Genomic DNA, 22514 nt, shown 5'->3' with positions numbered 1-22514 from the left:
GCCTGCCTCTTTGTGACCCCATGAACTGCAGCCCACCTGGCTCCCCTGACCATGGGATTTTCCAGGCAAGAATACTGGAATGGGTTGCCATTTCCTTCTCCAGAGGATCTTCCCAACACAGGGATCGAACCCAGGTCTCCTGCACTGCAGGCAGATTCTTTACTGACTGAGCTACCAGGGAGGATACAGGGGAGTGTCTTCAATCAAAATTATTTGAATCAAAATTATTGATTCAAACTGAGGTCCAAAGAATTTGATCTTTATCCACAGAGCACCAGAGTTAAACAGGTTCAGTCTTATGAACTAGACAGAACATTTTCAATCACTTTGACTCAGCACTTTCACATCCTGGGTATGTCTTAAGAGAAATGCATGTGTATGTGTACCAAAAACCACATGTAGTAGCGTTCATAAAAGTACTGTAGACTGTACAACTGAAAGAGCAAATAAAATGGATCCTCTGTAGCTTATTCCTACCATGGAATACTGTCCAGCATTAGAAGCAAATGAACTATGATTGCATACAACAATATGTACAAATCTCACCTATAAAGCACAAGGGAAGCCAGACAAAGGAAAATGTGTACTGTATGGTTTTGGGGAGAGAATAAAGTGTTAAAGAACCTTGTTCATTCCAATTCTTCTCAGTTTCCTTCACAGGTTATTAATACATGTATAGTTATCAAGAGAGATGGTAATTTGCAGATTATTCATATTCTGCTTTTGAAGTGTTTTACAATTTGTTAATATTTTTAATAGAGAATCAAAAAGAAAAGAGAAACTCCCGTCAATGAAATGTATTATTACCAATCATTGAGGTTGACCATGAACAGTCAGTCCCAAGTGACTTTGTTGAAAACAAGTAGATTGCAGTGATTTTTCAGTTATGATGTCAAATTGGTTGAGATGAATATTTCAAGTCATTTCATCTTTATGTATTGATAATTTGGGTACATCATGAAAGAATATTTAATTATCCAGGGGTTTTCTAGAATTTTTATCCATTCAGAATCATTCAAGTACTTTGTTTCTCTTTTACTTTTTTATTTCAAAGTCATTTTTAGCACATTATGCCTGGCCTGTGGAATTAGTCATGGGAACAGGCCAAAACTAGCCTAACTGTTGATTAGAAAGAGTTGGCTAAGGAAAAGGGAGTTTTTGCTAAACATACTTATACTACAGTTATACGGTGGAATGATATAAAACCAGTATAAATGAAACTGCAGAAAATTGTCTATTGAAATAGAAAGAGACTCACAGTATTGTTAAGCCAAAAAGAAATTCACGATACTTTAATGGTATAATGCACTTTTTGTATCCCTCAAAAATAAGTATATGTCTCCATAAATGATCTGAAACATTATATATCAAGGTCTTAACAGGTCATTGATAGGGTAGAATTACAGGGTTTCTACCTCTTTTTTTGTGCTGCCTTTTTTTTTGGGGGGGGGGGAGTAATGAAAACTGATTTTATTAAACAAAAGTTAACAAGCATTTTAAATCATCCTGAACCTATTATGCATGCTTGTTAGGCAACTTCTGCTAATTAGCCAAAAGTGAAAGAATGTAACTAGTTTGACAGTTCACATTTTTTAAATGTTTATTCACTATGTTAAAGGAATGTGATACTTAAATAGAATTGAAAATAAAGCAGATCGAGGGGGGGAGGGATAATTAGGAGTTTGGGATTGACATATACACACTATTACATATAAAATAGATAACATGGACCTGATGTATAGCACAGGGAACTCTACTAAATACTCGCTAATCACCTATAAGGGAAAAGAATCTGAAAAAGATTGGATATATGTATATGTATTACTAAATCACTTTGTTGTATATCTGAATAACATGATATTGTAAATCAACTATACTTCAATATAAAATAAAAATTAAAATATGTATGTTTAATAAAATAAAAACTAAAGCAGATCAAATAAAAAGGCAGTTTTTAAATACAAACTTAACAGGTTTTTTTAGATGCATGAAAGATTGAAAAATTATCCCCTGGTGCATTGCAAATATAAATATGTGGGAAAAGCATGAATACTCAACTTCAGTGAAAACACTGTTCTGATCACTTTTCTTTCAGCTGGACTGTCTATTTTCTAGAGTCTGTTCGTGTACCTGTTATCTAAAATAAAGTATCCAAGTAATATCATAGGTGACCATACTTAACCACAAGACAAATGCTTTACTCCTTGTCTCATGATTATACCACTGGATTCTTGAGGTTTGATTACATAGAGCATTCCATGGATTTCTCTTGCAGTGAATTCTATGAACCCAATGCCCTCATGATGGAAGAAGAAGGAGCTATAATTGCTGGTCTGTTGGTGGGCCTGAATGTCATTGACGCCAATTTCTGCATGAAGGGAGAAGATTTGGACTCTCAGGTATGAGAGAGATACTCGGTGGCCTAGTGTGTCACTCTGAGTTATCTCAGAATTTGGATTGATCAGACTATACCAACCAAATTAGCGGAAATTCTGAGTCATAAATAGAATTTTTTCTTTAATTTTGATGTGAATATAAACAATTAATGAATATTTTTCAAATTCTTGTCTTAACAGTGATTCCCATTAAAAATATTTTGCACAGGTTAAAAAATATATATATACAGCTATGTGGTTCAGTGGCAAACATACACACACACACACCAAAATATATACACAGGAATTTAATAGTAGAATATTTGAAAAAAGCAAAAGAGAAAAAAACGTTAAACCTTAATGAATTTATTTATTTAACATTCAATAAACCTTAAATTTGGGCTTCCCAGGTGGCTCAGTGGTAAAGAACCTGCTTGCCAAGCAGGAGAGTGGGATTCGATTCCTGGGTCAGGAACTGTAACTGTAACTGGTGGGTTTCAGTTCATGGGGTCACAGAAGAGTCGGCACCACTTAGTGACTGTAGCCCGTCAGGCTCCTCTGTCCACGGGATTCTCCAGGCAAGAATGCTGGAGTGGGTTGCCATTTCCTTCTCCAGGGGATCTTCCTGACCCAGGGAGCGAACCCAGGTTTCCTGCATTGCCGGCGGACTCTGGACTGACTGAGCCACCAGGGAAGCCAAACCAAACCTTAAGTTTATGTTAAGTATTCTGTTGACTTTCTTAGTCATATCCTACTGACTTAATCTTGAGTCTTATAACCCTTGTCAATTCTTGATTATAATAAAGCATTAAGTTTTTTATTAAAATTTTCTAGTAATTTTCATGACTATAATACTGTTTTTAGGTGCCTAGAAAGAGACGTTGTGTTTGCTGTTTGTTGTTCAGTTGCTAAGTCGTGTCCGACTCTTTGCAACCCCGTGGACTACAGTACGCCAGGCTCCCCGTCTTTCACCGTCTCCCAGAGTTTGCACAAATTCATGTGTTATGGCTTGGTAAAAGTACCTAATTTTATATTAAATTCTGAAAATTCTCTCTGTAGGTTGGCGTCATAGATTTTTCAATGTATCTCAAGGATGGGAACAGCAGTAAAGGTAGTGAAGGGTATGTGCAAAGAAAATTTGTTTTCTTTTTTTCTTCGATGTTATGTGATAGTATTTAAAGTTTACAGCAGTACTGCTTTAACAGATTTGCTGAAATTATTTCTGATGATATATCTCGAAGTCTAGTAAAAAAAAATCTATTGTGCCTACTAAACCCTAAAAGGGGTTTTAGTTCAGTGGATTTTCCTGGTAAGTGGTTGAGGGCAAATAAAAAGTTTTATAAAGGGACTCTAATGCTCCATCTCTCAAAAGTAGTGTTTGAAAACATGGTCTTCTTGACCAGAAGAACTGCATTTTCAGTTTGCTTAAAATTTGCCCTCTGACATGTGCATCACGGGATTATGTAAAATGTCAGTGTTCCGGGGAGCAGAGTATATGGGGAACTCAGCACTACTTTTACAACTTCTGTAAATCTAAAATGATTTTAAAGTTGAAACCTTTTAAAATATTCATATAGTACCTTGCAAATTAGCAATCACAAGCTTACCTTTGACCCTTTATAAATGTGGTAGGTGAAAGCATAAAAGTTGCCTGAAGTGTTTAACCTTAGCATTGAACTAAATTATATTGCTTGTTCTTTAAGTAGTCCTAGAGGTATGTGGCCTTGAAGTTTTCTTTCAGTTGAAAAGTCTGTCTGTTTAACTTTTGTCTGTTCTAGATTAGCTGTTTCCAGAAGTGAACCTCCTTTTTCCACGCTTAATTTTCTCATGTAATAGTAAATATTTGATCTTTGTGAAAGCCCTTTACACTATTCATTGCGAAACCAAATAGCATTTAAAGGCAAATATATTGCCTTTGAGAACAATTATTATTTCACCCAAATAAGCTTAAATCAATTCCTATGACAAATGGAAAATTGTTCTTATAAGTAATACTAGCAAAGCAGAAAAAAAAAAAATCTTTGAATTGCAAGATAATTTTTTTTCTTTAAATGCCTCTAATAGATTATACGTTATACCTGTAACCTAAGTTATTAAGGTGTGTAAGTCGTAAGAAGGGCTTTATGAATATGCTGGGAAAGTCTTCACAGTTTTAAACCTCCAGGTCTGTTGTGTCGAGGAAGTTCTAATCAAGTCTGTCTTCTTGTTTGGTGTGTCTGAGCCATAATTTCCTTCCTATGTTTTACGAAAATATTGGAGGTAGGGCATCTTGGTATTTCTAATGTTATTTACTTTTTCTCTATTTTTTTTTAATCTTTTTCCCCCTCAGAGATGGCCAGATTACTGCAATTCTGGATCAGAAGAACTATGTGGAGGAACTCAACAGACACCTGAAGTAAAGAATCAATAAATACTATTACTTGCTGGGGATTTTGATGTGGGGGAAGGGAAGGGAAGGGTAAACTGATGATGAGCAGTTAGGATAAATTCAGACAATACTCCACAAATATATATATAGGATTACTGCTAGCACAGCTCTAGTGGCGTTTACATGTTTTGGTGGGCTTTAATGAAAGGCAGTATAAAATTAGTATATAATTAGAGCTTTAGTGATTACATAAACATACTCAGTGAGGAACTCTTAAATTTGTGCCATAGACACTTGAAATTGGAGGTCTTGGTTAAGCAGATGCAGTCATGCATTTCAAGACTATGTCTTAGGTGAAGCACTCACCGCTGTAGTACCTTTAGGTTAATGATATCTCATTGGTCCCTTACATTTTTCATATAGTGGATCAATAGTATTAATTTACCCTCTTTTCACCATCACTACCATTAATTTACCAAGTACTCACCAAGTATTTTTCATGACCAGAACATAAAATAATCTCTCTTCTCCTGAGGAGAGCTGTCCAAAATTTATTGGTATTCTCAAGTACATTGATGGTCTAAAAACTGTTGAATAATTCAGAAGAATTAATATATCCATTTAATTATCTTATTTATAGTTCTCTTATGAAAGATAATCATTTTAATTTAAGTAAGACCTAAAATGTGATTATACCAGTATCAGTATAAATTATAGTCTTGGTTCCATCTAGAAAAACTCAAAAACAATTTAAGTACATTTTGTCTGGAGACCAAGTACTAATAATGAACTAACAGTGAACTGTGGAGATGTTAGCTTAGCAAAGATACGGTTACAGTTGACAATGAATGTGCTGTGCTGTGCTTAGTCACTCAGTCATGTCCAACTCTTTGTAGAGTCGTGTCCAACTCTACAGCCTCATGGACTGTAGCCCATCAGGCTCTTCTGTCCATGGCGGTTCTCCAGGCAAGAATACTGGAGTGGCTTGCCACCCCCTCCTCCAGGGGATCTTCCCAACCCAGGGATCAAACCCAGGTCTCCAGCATTGCAGGTGGATTCCTTACCATCTGAACCACCAGGGAAGCCCAAGAATACTGGAGTATTCCTTCTCTCTTCCCGACCTAGGAATCGAACCAGAGTCTCCTGCAGTGCAGGCAGATTCTTTACCAGCTGAGCTACCAAGGAAGCCCCTGAATTATAAATATGACAGTATGATTTATTCTTTCAGTGCTTCTGTTTCTTTATCTATAGTTGGAGGTGCCTAGCACATGGGGTTGTTGAAAGGAGTAAATGAAATAGTGCAAGTAAAAGCATTTAGAAAAGTGCTTGGTGTGTGTCAAGCACATCATAATTCATGTAGCCTATTAGTATTAAATAAGTAAACCTTGAAGTACAGTGTAGTGCATGAACTTTTTAATTTCATCAACAAATGCTTGCTAAGGAATTTCCCTGGCCATCCAGTGGTTAAGACTCTGTGCTTCCATCGCAGGGGTCGAGGGTTCAATCCCTGGTTGGCGAACTGAGACCCCACATGCCCCATGACCCCCACAAAAAGCCTTTGGGTGTGTTCATTTTGATCTGGGGGATGAGGCTATTTATAGACTGAGAGTAAGCCCTAATTGACTCACTGACAGAGAAGTAACCTCTCAGGGCCCAAGTACTTTGGCTGGATGGTTAATATGAACAAGATCTGAATAAACAGTACTTTTTCTTCCAAGGGAAAAAAACCGACAAACTTTAGTGCCAAGAATGTAGCGGGTAAGACACCCATCACCTTGTAAGCTGTCTTAGAGCCTGTAAGCCTATGGAGAATTGTAGACAGTAAACAATGAATGATAAGTATGCTGGGTATTTTAAAAGAAAGTATACGATATTGTTTTGCATCTCAAAAGAGACTGTTAATTTTTTTCTTCTCCTCATAGTGCTACTGTAAACAACCTTCAGGCAAAAGTGGATGCATTAGAAAAATCCAACACTAAACTGACAGAGGAGGTAAGTGTTATAGAAATTGTTCGATTGACTTAATAGAATTTAGTAAAGTGCATTAGTGGAAAATAGTTTCTCTGGAGCCTTAGAAATATAGGACTTGGTTTTTCAGATAATATCTACCCTAGGACTCCTTGTTCTGACCAAGAGTGGCCAGCTGGCTTATCTCAGGGATCTCAGTTATCTAGTTGGACTATGTAGGGTTAGAACCTGGGTTGATCAAATATTTTGCTTTCTTGTGTGAATGTTTGTCTGGTCTAGCCTAGAGTTAATGTTTAGTAAGATAATGTGTTCATTATTTATTTATTTATTGAACATTTCGGGTACTATGTATGTGCCAGAGCTAGACAAAGACTCACATCTGCCAGGCGTTGATTTATGTGTGCTGGATTGGCAAGTTCCCCCCTTCACAGGTTTTATTTTCTCCCTGGGGTGATAGGGTGATGAGGTAGATAACATAAAGAACACTGGTCAGAAGACCAGTAATTCCTGCTCACATGTCATGCTTTAACATGTCATGTGCTCCTGAGCAAGTAAGTCACTTGACCTTCAAGAGACCCAGTTCCTTCTCTGGCAAAGTAGAGTGTTTCCCCTTTTAACCTCACAATTACCCTGAAGATCAGATAAGAATATGCAAGTGAAAACTTTTAGAAAAGTCCCTAAAATAAGAATTAAAATATAATGTCATAGTTTACTTCTGATTAATGTTTTTTCCCTAGCTTACCAATGATATGTTTTTTTCTTCAATAGCATTAGATGTTTCTATGAGAAACCTTAAATAAAATTTTTCAGATGACAAAGACTTTATCTTCTCTTTTTCAAATTATAACTATCCTATTACATATAGTGAAATAAAGTTGGTTAAATACAGTGACATAGATGGACTTGGAGGCTATTATGCTTAGTAAAATAAGTATGAGAAAGACAAATACTGTATGTTATCTAAATGTGGAATGTAGAATCTAAAACATAAGTCAAAAAATGAATATAAAACAGAACAGAACAGACTCAGAGATAATAAAGAACTTGCTAGTGGTAAACAGTGGGGAGAGGGCAAAGTAGGGGTAGAAAATTAAGAGGTACAACTATTATGTATAAAATAAATAAACTACAAGGATATATTATATAGTAAAGGGAATATGGCTCCCCTAGTGGCTCAGTTGGTAAAGAATCTGCCTGCAACGCAGGAGACCCGGTTTCGATTCCTGGGTCAGGAAGATCCCCTGGAGAAGGAAATGGTAACCCACTCCAGTACTCTTGCCTGGAGAATTCTGTAGACAGAGGAGCTGGGCCAGCAACAGTCCACGGTATCACAAAGAGTCAGACACAACTGTGCAACTAACTTTCACTTTCAAAGGGAATATAGCCAATATTTTATAATTTTAAGGTTATAATATATAAAAGTATATAATCTATTGTATATACAAAAATATAACCTATAAAAATATTGAATCACCATGTTATCCACCTGAAACCAATATAATGTTGTAAATCAGCTATACTTCAAAAAAGAATTTGTTCTTAAAAAAACAACTTAGGGACTTCCCTAGTGGTCCAGTGGTTAAGACTCCCGAGTTACTGCAGAGTATGTGGGTTCAATCCCTGGTTGGGAAACTAAGATTCCACATGCTGTGCGGCATGGCCAATAAATAAATAACTAAAGTAAAAATAGAAAAGCAAGTTAAAGCACTAGTTAAGAAATGCCATCTAATCAGATTTTTTTCAGAACTAACATTTTCACTGTTATGACGTTAAAACACCCCCTTATTGCTCAGTTCTGTGGACCTTATGTTTGGACATAGATTCTTAAATTATATTACAACTTTAATTTATGGATACGATCCTTAGAATTTTATCCCACAAGGCTTTCGAAACATTCTGCACAGAAATTTTCTACTGTGATTCTACTGCTGGTATATTGGGGCGATATAGCATAGCAGTTAAGCATGCTCTCCGCAGCTAGGCTGTTTGGGTTCCTGTCCCTGATCTGGTGCTTGGTTGCTCTCTGATCTGGGGCCAGTTACTTAAGCTTCTGTTCTTTGGTTTACTTATCTGCAAAATGGGACCAAGAATGATAATAAAGTTTTTGTGTGCATTAAATGATGTTAATACATAAGGGCCTAGATAGTGGGCTTCCCTGATGGCTCAGATGGTAAAGAATCTGCCTGCAATGCAGGAAGACCTAGGTTCGATCCTTGGACCAGGAAGGTCCACTGGAGAAGGGAATGGCCACAGACTCCAGTATTCTTGGGGCTTCCCTGGTGGCTTAGAGATGCCTGATGGGCTCAGTCCATGGGGTTGCAAAGTCAGACACGACTGAGCAACTAACACTTCTCTAGATCAGTGCCTGACACATCCATCATATGCACTCAGTAAATAAAATCGTTAATTTTATTTCCTAAGTCAGGCACTGACTGGCCTAAATTTATTTTACCAGCAATATTAATTATAGGCAAGCACTGTGTGTAGACTTTATAAATAATAAATAAGGCTAATAAGGTCTTGCCTCTCTCATTTCCATCTATTTTGGATTTAAAGGGACCAGTTAAAAAAAACACTAAACCTAGAAAGACCTCTTTTCCCTCCTGAAATCTGAACTAGTAGGACAAAGGTGGCACTAGTGGTAAAGAACCTGCCTGCCGATACAGGAGACATAAGAAACACAGTTCATTCCCTGGGTTGAGAAGATCCCCTGGAGGAGGAAATGGCTACCCACTCCAGTTATTCTTACCTTGAAAATCCCACGGACAGAGGAGCCTGGCAGGTTACAGTGCATAAGGTCACAAAGAGTCGGACACAACTGAAGCGACTTAGCACACAGGACAAAATGAAAAGAACTGAGCAGATGAGGATAAGTAAATACCCACTTTGTGTTGGTAAAGCTGACTTAGAAAGTCCACTTGGATCTTCAGTCGTCATTCCTAATGTTTCTTTGACGATGAGACCTTCGAAGAAGCCATCTGAGGTGCGCTTGGATCAAGAGAGCCAACCTGCTTGCCCAGAGTCACTTCTTTACACGTTTTAGGCCCACGGAGCAGAGAGAGAAATGGGCTGTCAGACCCACCTCTAGAAAGCTCACCAGAGCCTGGCTGCTGTACTTACACAGTAGAACAGGAGCCAAGCAGAGATGACAAAAAGGGAGACCAGCATGGCTGAAAGGAGCTGCTCAGTTCCTTTCCCAGCCTCCTTCAGGCCCCTCGCCATTGTCTCAGGAACTAAGCTCCACACCTACAGAGAAGGAGAGTGTTTCCACTGTCTTCTTCCCTCCCTTGGGGCGGGGTTATAAACATTTCCCCTAGAGACACACTGCCAATAACATTACCGTGTCTTTAGACACTGAAAAGAAACAGAAAATCTCTTTGATGTTTAATGGCATCTTTTTGAGTAAGAACTTTGGTTTTTTTGTCTTTATTTTTTTCTTTCTTTTAAAAAATTTTTGGCCATGCCACAGGGCATTTAGGCTCTTAGTTCCCTGACCAGGGATCAAACCCGCCCACCCCTGCATTGAAAGGGAAGAGAGCCTTAACTCCACAGGACCGCCAGGGAAGTCCCTAGAACAGGTCTTAAGGAGGGTGTGTAAGATGGGTCCCAAAACATGAGGTGACCTCTTAAACATTTTAGAAATAGGTTTCATAGCTAAATATAATTATGAGTTATCCATGGGAACACCCTTGAGGTAAATGATCATAACTTAACATTTTGGTACTGAAAAAAAGTTTTTACACAAAAAGCAGTAATAGAAGATATGTATCTTTCAAGATAGCTCTCCTAAGTTTTTGTGGGGTTATAGATAGTTTTCTTTCCTTCTAGAATACCTAAGCCTGAAAATCATGTCCTTGCAGATCATGAATTATCTTATTCTGTGTTTAATAAAAGAAAGATCAATTCAAAATTTTATCCACAGCTTGCAGTTGCAAACAACAGAATTATCACCTTGCAAGAAGAAATGGAACGAGTTAAAGAGGAAAGCTCCTACATATTGGAATCTAATCGGAAGGTGAGAGCATGTCGCTGTGTTAGCAGTGGGGGCGGGGGTGGCTGGGGTGGCACCCTCCAGAGGACTGCTTGGAAGCAGCGAGCATTTGCATATGTTAAGTATGTTAGCTGTTTTCCCTGAGACTCAGTGCAAAATTGCTTGAATGATGAAGGTTATGGGAGGTTGATGCCCCCCTCCTATTCACACTCCTTGGCTTCACCACCATGTACATCTGTTTAGAGACTTCAAGAAGCAGTCTAATTCAATGTCTTTTTTTATGTATACGTTATTACATTTTATATACATTATATACATTTTTATATAATGATTTGTACTATTTTTAGAAATAATGGTACTGTTTTATAAGAAGCATATCTCTGATATCACTGAGAAAGAGTTCCCATATAAATGAATTTTCTAGATAACTCAGTCCCTTTTATATATGACTCAACATATTTTGCAAACCTTTTCTATATTACACAATTCTAAGTCTTCTTAAGTAGAGGATCTAATGTACTCCATGTAGCCCTTTATGGTGACTGAAGATCATAGTTATCAACGTAGGCGATTCTGTACTACTTTATAATGGTGCTGCTCAAGGGGGCTCTTGAAACTGATAGAGCTTCTAGAACCTATACTTAAAATATTCCTAGATTCTTTTATTTTTTGCCTTTTATTTCACTGGCATCTTTTACTTCTTACTGCTGTTAGCATTACTCTTTCTGGAAATGTCTCCCTACTCCTTAGCCTCATGTTTCTAAACTACTGTGACCTAGGAATCCAGAAATCCAGTTTTTAAAATTGTTCTTGAAGAGTAAGTACCTAGGCTCTGAGTGGGGACCAATATGAATAAAAAGAAAGTGAAGTTGCTCAGTCATGTCCGACTCTTTGCGACCCCATGGACTGTAGCCTGACAGGCTCCTCTGTCCATGGGATTTTCCAGGCAAGAATACAGGAGTGGGTTGCCATTTCCTTCTCCAGAGGATCTTCCTGACCCAGAGATTAACCCAGGTCTACCCGCATTATAGGCAGATGCTTTACCATCTGAGCCACCAGAGAAAGTTTGACTTTAATGCATGGATTTTGTAAAACAAAACAAAACAACTGTGACTGCTCAGAATTTTCTGATGAACCATTCATTTCCCTGGTGGCTCAGCTGCTAAAGAATCTGCCTGCAGTGCAGGATACCTGAGTTCGATCCCTGGGTTGGGAAGATACCTTGGAGAAGGGAACAGCTACCCACTCCAGTATTCTAGCCTGGAGAATTCCGTAGACCGTATAGTCCATGGGGTCGCAAAGAGTCAGACAGGACTGAGTGACTTTCACTTTCCTTCATTTTTCACTCTTATCTCTCTGTCTGGGTGGAGATACCAGATGTGAGATCTTTGGAGAAGGACTGTATAACTGTTTGAGACTTTGGCCCAATTTATAGTTTACAGTGAATGCTATTTTGTTTCTTAGAGGCTGATATTTTAAGACTTCTACCACTTGGTTTGGTAAGCTGCAAGGACTTGAAACAAAATGGCAAAAAATTCCCAGTTCAGCTTAGAATATTTATGGAACCTCTGCAGTTTCTTTGTTGTCTTCGTTCATTGTCGTGTATGCTTTGGTGTGATCATTTTCCTGACTGAATAGCAGTGCTAGTGTCCAATAACTGTTGGGTTCTTTAAATCCTCAGATATGTACTATATTTTACTTATTTTTTCAAGGGTCCTAAGCCAGACCGAACTTCAGAAGGGCAAGCACTGAGTGAAGCCAGGAAGCACTTAAAGGAAGAGACACAACTACGACTGGTAAACTTTGCTTTTATGTCCTCATAGTTCAGCAACATTTTAAAACACCCCCATTTAGGGATTTTATCTCATAGATCAAGTGAATATCAGTAGTGGTCTAACAAATTTTACAGATCCTGTGAATTTTTTTCTCATTCTTTTAACCCATATTCCCTACAGTGTTTCCTCAGTCCTTTTTCTGAGTATTCTCAACAGAATTTTGGAATTTTGCCAAGAATGGAATGGAATGGAATTCAATGGAATTTTGCCAATCTTCATTTTTAATTTATTTTTGCTTTTATAGTTTGTGTTGCACAAACGCTAGGTATACAGAACCTACTTTTAAAACACTATGATCTCTCTTACTACCTCAGTCCTCACCCCTGCAAAGACATGTCTCCTCGGATAGGTCAGCTCCTCTTCTCCTTACTAACAGTCATCAACGTAGACTTGTCCTCTTTTACTTTTAGTTGTTATTTCTGGATTTATTCGTGTTTCTATACATAAGTAGAAAAATTTGACATCAGTATTAGTCTTAAGATATTCATAGAAATTAATATATATACATATATAAGAATGTATAATAAGGACTGAAATACTTCTGCAATAGATTTTATCCAAATATTAGTATAATAATAAACCTGTGTCTTCCCAGGTGGCTCAGTAGTAAAGAATCCACCTGCCAATGCAGGAGACGTGAGTTCGATCCCTGGGTTAGGAAGATCCCCTGGAGAAGGAAATGGCAACCCACTCCAGTATTCTTGCTAATGTTACTCTAGCAATGTTATTTTAACATCCTTGATATAATTATCATTTTCCTTCTATATGTTTGTAGATTCAGTCTCAAAATACTTTCCATAAGGAAGGTCCTAGAAATAATGTATGTCAGTGTTTTAAGAAACGGTTTGAGTTGCTTTCTGTCACATTCACCATGTACAGAGGAGTGCCTCAGTTAAGGAGCAAATGAAAAAATCATACAAAAAATTTTCCACTTTCCCATACCACATTATGATAAATGTTTGTTAACAGAGAAAAAGACCAAGCAAGCTGGCAAGGTTCTAGATGTGCCCTGGGCACAGTGTGAATGCAGCAGAACCTCAGGTCTTTGTATCTGTGACCATCCAAATAACACTGCAGTAATAATGGTTGAAACAAAAGCAGGCCTCACGTTAAGTGAATATAAAAGTTCAGTTAGCCACTGTATTTATTTATTTTAATAATAATAACCAAGGTTTATTTGACTTTGTTTTATGCTGAGAACTTCATATAAACATACATGCATCTTTTTCATGTGTATTTTTTAAGTTTCAAGATGACAGAAGTAAATGAGCACAAATTTATTGCATCACTTTCCTTGTCAGGACACTGAACTAGATCCCACTTAGCGTCAAGTCCAGATTGCTGTGTGTACTTTTAGGGACCTGTATATCACCTACATTTTCATTCTAATAGTCATTGGATGTTGAATTCATTTTTCTTAGTTTCATGAAGTCTTCTCTTTTTATTCATCCAGCCATACTGACCTCCTTTCTCAATTAGAGCATATATACAAAAAGCAGTGTATCGGTGATTAAATACAAAGCTCTGTGTTCAGCCTATTGTTAAATTTGAGTTAGCTGCTATATTTAAAATAGGTAACCAACAAGGACCTACTATAAAACACAGGAAATGCTGCTTAATCTGTAAAAATGGAAAAAGAATTTGAAAAAGAATAGATCCATGTACATGTATAACTGAGTCACTTTGCTGTACACCTGAAACTAACACATTGTTAACCAACTATGCTCCAATATAAAATTAAAAAAAAAAAACTCAGCCATATTGACAGTTCCCAGTAACTGAGATGTTACCTTGAGGACCCAAAGTATCTTTTTGGTTCCTTGGGATCTTGAAAATGTCAACAACCTCCGAACTAAAGAGAATTCCAGATGCTTAATTTTGTGCTGGCTACGTAATACTTCGTATTTTTATAACAGGACATGACACAGTTGTTTGTTTTAATATCTAATGATGTTCCTCAAGTATGGGTGTATTTTAGGCATATTAGATAGTTCTACCTTTGGCCTACCATATTTTTCAGATTTGTAAATTATTCAGTAAATATTACTATAATTATCCTAGTTACTATTATTCTTAGTGTTAATGTCTCTGTATTGAATGATAGTTTACATCTGTTTTGCCGGACTTCAGACCTGAGAGTTTTGGCCTGCCTTTTCCCACAGAATTTTGTAGTTTGCACATAGTTGAGGAAAGAGAGAATAAGTAATTTGTTTCCCTCTGGGGGCAGGATGTTGAAAAAGAACTGGAGATTCAGATCAGCATGAGACAGGAGATGGAATTGGCTATGAAGATGCTGGAGAAGGACGTCTGTGAGAAGCAGGACGCCCTGGTGTCTCTGCGGCAGCAGCTGGACGATCTCAGGGCTCTTAAGCATGAACTTGCCTTCAAGCTGCAGGTATGGAAAGTAGGAGGAATGGGCTCACTGGCTCCCTAAAATCCCAGGGCTTCCCTCTGTCCCTCTTCTTCTCTAGAATCGCACTTTAAATACACGAAGAAAGAGTGGTGTCACTTTGAGGCTAAAAAGTGAAAGTGTTAGTCACTCAGTCGTGTCCGACTCTTTCTGACTCCATGGACTGTAGCCCGCCAGGCTCCTCTGTCCATGGAATTCTCCAGGCAAGAATACTGAAGTGGGTTGCCATTTCCTTCTCCAGGGGATCTTCCCAACCCAGGGACTGAACCTGGGTCTCCTGCATTACAGGCAGGTGCTTTACCATCTAAGCTGCCAGGGAAGCCCTAGCTGCCAATAAACCACTTTAGGAATCAGACCATCATAGGATCCTGTATGCTTATTCTGGAAAGTCACAGCTGCTTTTCACATTGTCACATCTACTCTCAAGTCTGACCTACCAGCTGAGTTATATAGATAAATTGATGTACTTTCTGATGTTGATTTTTGAGGCAAAACTGCAGATAACAACACTAATATTAAATGTTGCTTCTCACTTTTCTCTGTTTGGGAATTAACTGATAGACAAATGTTGATATATAAGCATTTCTATTTCTTTGCTTCCCATTTATCATTCGGTTCAAAAGGCACGTGTGACTTGTTTCAGGATTTTACGTTCTATATAAATGTAAACATCACTCATAATTCTTTTCTGTAACAGAGTTCGGACTTGGGAGTAAAACAGAAAAGTGAACTGAACAGTCGCTTAGAAGAGAAGACTAATCAGATGGCTGCTACCATTAAACAACTGGAACAAAGGTAAAATTGCTGTTTCTCTAGTGAAACACTTAGGGCATTCAGTCCTGGAAGTGAAGAGAACATGCTGTGGATTTGACAAACAGAGAGTACGTGGAAATCACCCAGCTTAACACCAGGCATGTTAGTAGAAAGAAAGCCAATTAAATGTTGTTTTTTAAGATGTGACTAAAAACCGTTTCAGTGTCATGTGTTAGAAGAGGGATACGTACAAGGATGAAAGGACTTTTAAATCTGTGTGTGATTCTGTTACTGTTTATTACTGAAGTCTCTGAAGACTTGAGTTCTAGGTGATGGAGGGGAACTATGAGCCTCTCTCCATCCTTTTTCATCTCCCTATTCTCTCTGCTTTCTCCTCAACAGTTCTGTAGCTTCCGCTGTCACCTCCTGCCCACAATGCTTAGATCTGTTGGTCTCCAGCTCTATCTTCCTTCTGTATTTTTATCCCCTGACCAGCTATTTCCCACTAGTACCTACATTTCAGTCTGCCCAAAGTAGATCTTCCTATGCTATTCTTTTGTCTTTCTGTCTGAAATCACCACATTCTTGCTAGTGACTCAGCTGCCAGGAGAAATGGCTAAGGCATCAAGATTAAATGAGCCACAGTACCCATGGTCATGAAAACTTTGCTATCTGTAACACCCACTGATCACCCTTCTTGCACTTGAGCAAAACTACACTACTAACTGGCCCCTGGACACGCTTCCCACTTTCCCCATCCATGTCTTTCCTAATTGTTGTTGTTGTTGTTCAGTCATTAAGTTGTGTCCAACTCTTTGTAACCCCGTGGACTGCAGCATGCCAGGCTTCCCTGTCCTTCACTACCTCCCGGAGTTTGCCCAAACTCATGTCCTTTGAATCGGTGATGCCATCCAACCGTCTCACCCTCTGTCGTCCCCTTCTCCTCCTGCCTTCAATCTTTCCTAGCATCAGAGTCTTTTCCAATGAGTTGGCTCTTCACATCAGGTGGCCAAAGTATTGGAACTTCAGCTTCAGCATCAGTCCTTTCAATGAATATTCAGGGTTGATTTCCTTTCAAATTGACTGTCTTTTCTAATGGTTTCATCAAATAGAAATGTCCTTCCTCTTTTCACTCCCTTATTCTTCAGATACGTTTTTTATGTTCGGGCTAAAATGCCCCTTATCCAAAGCTTCCTCTGATACTTCTTCCAGCAAAAATAAACTGCCAGTTTGTCCTTGTTGGAATGCCTATAGCCTTATATCTATACTGAGCCATACTGCTCATAGCACTTCTCACTTCCTGTCTTACCTTATAAACATTTATATATGTATCTTATCTTCTGATGAGAATGTGAGTTCCTTGAAGCTAGTTAACTGTACCCTTTAGGTTCCCTTGTTGGATCTATCACAGTGCCAAGTGTCCAAAGCATTCATCGAGTAGACATGTGAATGAATGGGTGAATGGATGACTTTTATTCAATTGGTTCTTGACCAGGGTAGGTCCTGAACAGCACTGCATATTATTGTTGACTCAGAAGTTAATTGTAAATTAATAAATAAGCTTGAAACCTCTGGCTTGGCTGATTGTAAATGAAAAAGTTATCAGTCTATCTCAAAAGTTATCTAGGTACTTGCTCATAAAAGTTGTATGCTTATGATTGAACAAATCAATATTAGTGTTCGTAAATTGTGTTTTTGAAATGTGTCAGAATATTTTTCAGTGGATTTTTGGTTTGGTATTTAAAGCAGACAGAACTGAAATAATGACTTATCTCTTCAGGTATTAAGCTGACTTATTCTCTTGCTGTTTTTGTCTTTCCTATTTATTCATTTTCTCATTCTCCTTTCACTCCATTTTTATTTCTATTTGTATTAATATAGTGAAAAGGATTTGGTGAAACAGGCAAAGACCTTAAATAGTGCAGCAAATAAACTGATCCCAAAACATCATTAGACATTTTACAGCTGGTCACCTCACAAGTTGGATATCACGACTTAATTGTAAAAGGAAGAAATCTGCAAGCTATTGCATTTACGCTCTGATTCTATATAAAATGTCACCAAAAATTGACTTTGAATTTGCTGGACTTTAAAAAAAAAACAGTTTGATATATAGGCTGTGTTTTTTCCTTCTTCTTTATTTTCTCCCCAAAGGTAGCAAATTTAGTATAAGTTCTTAATTAAATACCAAATAAACTTTGAGAAATTACTTCTGAGTTGACCAATATATAAACATCCCATAAAAAAAAAAATCCTAGGGAATGGAAGCTCTGTACATACATGATTGATGCCTTTACAACCCAGTCCCCAATAATACCAGTTTCTAGGTACAATGTCTGTGTCAGTGAGCCTGTTCTGCCGTTGCGATGTAATGAACTAGAGGTGATGACCACACGGTTTTGGACTCTCCTAAAGTAGTTCTGTGTCTCTTAGGCCGTGACCCCTTTTCACTTTGGTTATCTAGGTTTAATCCCCAAGCCAAGGATAAGTACTTAGTATTTCACTACAGTCCTCTTCTCCATAACCAAGATTGCTTGCAACTTTTTTGCCTTAGTGACTTCAGGGGGTAAAAAACAGCATCCTTCCATTTCTTTAAAGTCATAGGGATAAATTTAGTGATTAGGTAACTTATGATAATATAATAATGTGGAAGCTTGGGAAAACCCTCCTAATATTTGTCATCTTCTACCTCTGCCATTTTCCTGCAATTCCACTTCCTATTTAGGTAGCTCAGAGAAAACAATTTTAATACAGACACTCCTCTCCTATATAAAAAAATATGCTACACATTTTTCAAATCTATCCTGCTTTTCCTTTTGAAGTAAAGATGACAAGGCATGGACCCGAGTAATGGTTCCCTGCCTCTTGTTTCTTGCTGACAACCTCTACTTAAGAGTTTCTATTACTTTTTGTTCAGAAGGGAATTTGCTTAAGTTTTTAGGAAAATAACAATCTATTAGAAAACCATTTCAGAGTAGAAAAGAGACAAATTTAAATAAACATATTTGTTATTATTTAGTCTAAAAATAAAGATTCCCAGTAGGTATTCATAAACAATAATTAGCAGGGCTTCTTTTTCTAAGTGACCACAGATCTAACCCTTCCTAGACTTTACATTGTAATAATCCTATAAATACTTTGATTTTTATAATGACTTGGTTTGGGGGGACAGGCATTACATAAGCCTTTATTCCTTCAAAAAAGGCTTGGCAAAATTTTTGTTTTCTTCTTTTTTCTCATTCTGATGGGATTTGCAGCATTTCAGCTGCTTAAGTGGGGGCAAAGATAACCCCTTTGCTTCCAGCTGTTGAAATTCTTTATCACCTTAGAAAAACCAGAATTAAGAGGGTAAGATAGATTTTTATAGGTGTGTTTTTATAGGTCGTTGCAGACTTGAGCCAAAGTCAAGTCAAAGAGCCTATGACCAACCTCATGGAAGCTCCTGTGCTTTTGAACTTAGTTTATTTCTTATAATTTTGCATCTACTCCTATCTTCATCAACCTTTTATGGTGATGAGTTGCCTTTTCTATGAGTATTTGGAAGGAGTGCTCAAACACCAAAATAAAACATTTTAAAGACTACACATAGCATGCTTCCAGATTCTATTAGAGAGAGCCCCAGATACTTCACCTTAGAACATGCTTTTTATAGGTGCAAAGTTATAGGATATATGGGAGAAAACATTCATTAGAATCTTCCAGAGAATATGGTCAGGAATCTTAAGCAGGCCCAGTGCTGAAATGCTTGTCCACTTAGTCACACACTATGTGGTATATATGGAAAAGGAAAGAGAAGGCCAGACTCTGACAAAGGCTTTTCGTTATGTAAAGGGTAAAAGGTTGATGTATAGTGTCCAGTGATTTAATATACTTTGTGGTTAAGGAAAGGGACAAGGAAAATGTTCTAATTCCATATCATAAGAAGGTAGTTGCCCATTTGCAAGTTCCAGTTATGAGTGTAAAACAGAAATATAAAGTACCAAACCTATTAGGAAATAAAAACAAACAAAAAAAAGTGGATTTAACTTTAATTACTGTGTACTTGAAGTTGGCTTTGGTATGGATTTTCTAAAAAGTGATGTTTTATTGTTTATCATCTAATGGCTGTAAACTGTAGTACTAGAATAAAAAAAAAAAATGGAAAATCAGCTTTTCCTCTGCCTGGTTCACCTTCATCTTGCTTTTTTTTTGTTAAAGAATTTGTTCCTCCTCCATGTTTTCCCCCCCATAATTTCTTCCCATGTCCTGCAGAGTTTATTTTCCTCTCTTTGTATCTCCATGCCTTCTTCCTTGGGTTGTTTTATTTTGTGTTGTGAACTTGGTCTTCCTCCTCGCCATGGCTTTTGTTTTTTATCACACGTTCATATGGCTCACATCCAGATTGCGCCAGGCTGAGCGAGGCCGCCAGTCTGCTGAACTGGACAACCGGCTCTTCAAGCAGGACTTCGGAGACAAGATCAACAGTCTGCAGCTGGAAGTGGAGGCACTCACCAGGCAGCGGTGAAGAAAGCTCAGCTTTGGTGTCCAGGGCGGTCGTGGGAAGTACTGATGCTAGACAGCCAGGGGGTAGGGGGGAGTCTCCTGCTCCAGCCATTTCCATTCTGTCTCTGCCATGTCCTTTCTCCAGAACTAGAACTCAGAAAGCTTCACGTACACCAGCATTCCCCAAATCTTGTCAACATCTTTTGCTACCAAAGAAATAGGAAATTAGAACCCAAGATCCCAGGTAAATAGGATGGAGTAAGAGACTGTAATAGCCAACACAACACTAATAATAACAGGATTTCCTGAATTCTTACTGTGTGCCGGATACTTTACTAAGCACTTTATATGCATTTTCTCCTAACATCTTCCCTTCAACCCTGTTTGTGATCTCATCACCCCTACTTTCAGATGAAATGGAAACTTAGAGGGGTTAAATTGTCCAAATTCACATAGCTAATGTGTAGCCACATTCTAAAAGCCTATTTCTCTGACTCCAAGCCCTTAACCATTCTTCCATGCACGTGCATGCTAAGTCAGCATATCGTGTGTGGGTGCTAAGTCACTTCAGTTGTGTCCGACTCTTTGTGACCCTGTGGACTGTAGCATGTCAGGCTCCTTTGTCCATGGGATTCTCCAGGCAAGACTACTGGAGTGATTTGCCATACCCTCCTCCAGGGAATCTTCCCAACCCAGGGATCAAACCCACGTCTCCTTACATCTCCTGCATTAGCAGGTGGGTTCTTTACCACTAGCACCATCTGGGAAGCCCATTCTGCCATACCATCTCTCAAATGAGACTCAACTCTGTGCCAAAGGCACTGATTTCAAAACAAATATAAGTTTGTTGTTAGATATAAAAGCACACAGCTACTAAGGACACTAGTGATTGAAGATGTAACTGGGGATTGACTACATAACTGTAAAGAGATAGCTAATTAAAATGTTATGGGACTACAGTGTCAGTGGTTTCATACTGTTATCTCGAAACTTTAGAAATACTATCTTTCAGTTATAGTGAATCCTACCAGCATTCAGTTGACCACAACTGTTCATTAACAGTTAGTATTAATTATCAATACTCAGAGTAGTGACCGCAGGCACTGGGAGATCCTAAAGTACATTCTTAATCATCCCAGGAAGCTTAAGTACGTCGAATGTATTCTAGTACTACTGGTTTTATTGTATTGTATTTTAGTACTTTGAAACCTGGTTGTCCATATATACCTGGTATATAGGTGGCACCAGTTCAGTCCCCTCGATTGGGAACATCCCCTGGAGGAGGGCATGGCAACCCACTCCAGTATTCTTGCCTGGAGACTCTGCCATGGACAGATGAGCCTGGTGGGCTACGGTCCACAGAGTCGCAAAGAGTTGGACACAACTAAAGCAACTTGGCACACATGCACTTTAAAACCTGGTTGTCCATATATACATGGTTGTTTTTATTGTTGTTGTTCCGTTGCTAAGTGCTAAGTCGTGTCTGACTCTTTGCCACCCCATGGACTGCCTCCCTGTACCTCACTGTCTCCCAGGATTTGCCCAAGTTCATGTCCATTGAATCAGTGATGCTATTAATCAAGTATTAAAATTTAATTACTGAATTCTAAGAAAAGGGTTTGGCATTGTTCAGAAAACAGTACAGAAATCCAAATTTTCATCATTTTTTTCTCCCACCCATCCCAGGAATCATCTTGAGTTAGAACTAAAACAGGAAAGAGAAAGAAGGTTACAAAACACCAGGAGCATCCCAGGAAAGGGATCCCAGAAACCAGAACCCAAAATGGTAATGTTTGTTATTCCCTTGTTCCTTTACTTAATTTTTAGAGGTTACATTGATGGGCCAGGCTGTTTTCTCTATGGAACATGTTTAATTACTATGGCCTTGAGTACATAGGTGGTAGGCAGGCGCTGGGTTAAACACATGGAGGCTTGATTCTAAGTCTGCCTCTAGGACACTCCAACTTGAATTCATTTGGAAAAGGAGATTGATAACCATGATTTCCAGTGACCATCTTTTCGTTGTTGTTCAGTCAATAAGTCATGTCTGACGCTTTGTGACCACATCTACTGCAGCGCACCAGGCTTCCCTGAGCTTTACTTCTCTGTCCTTCAGTGACCATCTTAATCCTCGTTAAGATTATTTTAGTATCTAATATTTTTAATAATATGGTATAGCCATCCCTCCCCAATCCTGAATTCCCCTTTAACAGAATTGTTTTCAATATTGATTTGCTTCTGTACACCTTTTTCCAAGTCATGAAGATTTCAGGTTTAGCATACTCAAGGTGCTTCTCTTGGGAAAATTAGAAAAAGAGGGAACTAGGCTTGG

The 22514-nt window shown here is 38.2% G+C and overlaps 1 protein-coding gene across 31 annotated transcripts in view; it reads left to right on the top strand.

The window, feature by feature from the left end:
- Nucleotides 1-22514, top strand: part of RUFY3 (RUN and FYVE domain containing 3) — a 153658-nt gene that overhangs the window by 116396 nt on the left and 14748 nt on the right. For 26 of the 31 annotated variants that reach the window (XR_014081398.1, XR_014081408.1, XR_014081419.1 and 23 more), the window contains 10 exons: nucleotides 2276-2399; nucleotides 3435-3496; nucleotides 4705-4770; nucleotides 6666-6735; nucleotides 10634-10726; nucleotides 12415-12498; nucleotides 14765-14932; nucleotides 15645-15742; nucleotides 20081-20200; nucleotides 21869-21968. Coding sequence is in view for 25 of the 31 variants with exons in the window: in XM_081587280.1 (XP_081443406.1) it covers nucleotides 2276-2399; nucleotides 3435-3496; nucleotides 4705-4770; nucleotides 6666-6735; nucleotides 10634-10726; nucleotides 12415-12498; nucleotides 14765-14932; nucleotides 15645-15742; nucleotides 20081-20200; nucleotides 21869-21968 (985 nt within the window). In the remaining 6 variants the exon portion in view is untranslated. Of the gene's footprint in view, nucleotides 1-2275; nucleotides 2400-3434; nucleotides 3497-4704; nucleotides 4771-6665; nucleotides 6736-10633; nucleotides 10727-12414; nucleotides 12499-14764; nucleotides 14933-15644; nucleotides 15743-17581; nucleotides 17910-20080; nucleotides 20201-20327; nucleotides 20427-21868; nucleotides 21969-22514 lie in introns of those variants that run through there. The other 5 variants (XR_014081452.1, XR_014081450.1, XR_014081456.1 and 2 more) reach the window with 2 other exon arrangements.

This window comes from Giraffa tippelskirchi, chromosome 1, assembly GCF_054371585.1.
Source record: "Giraffa tippelskirchi isolate mGirTip1 chromosome 1, T2T-mGirTip1v1.2.pri, whole genome shotgun sequence".
NCBI classification, from domain to species: domain Eukaryota; kingdom Metazoa; phylum Chordata; class Mammalia; order Artiodactyla; family Giraffidae; genus Giraffa; species Giraffa tippelskirchi.
This window is presented reverse-complemented; position numbering and strand designations above follow the sequence as displayed.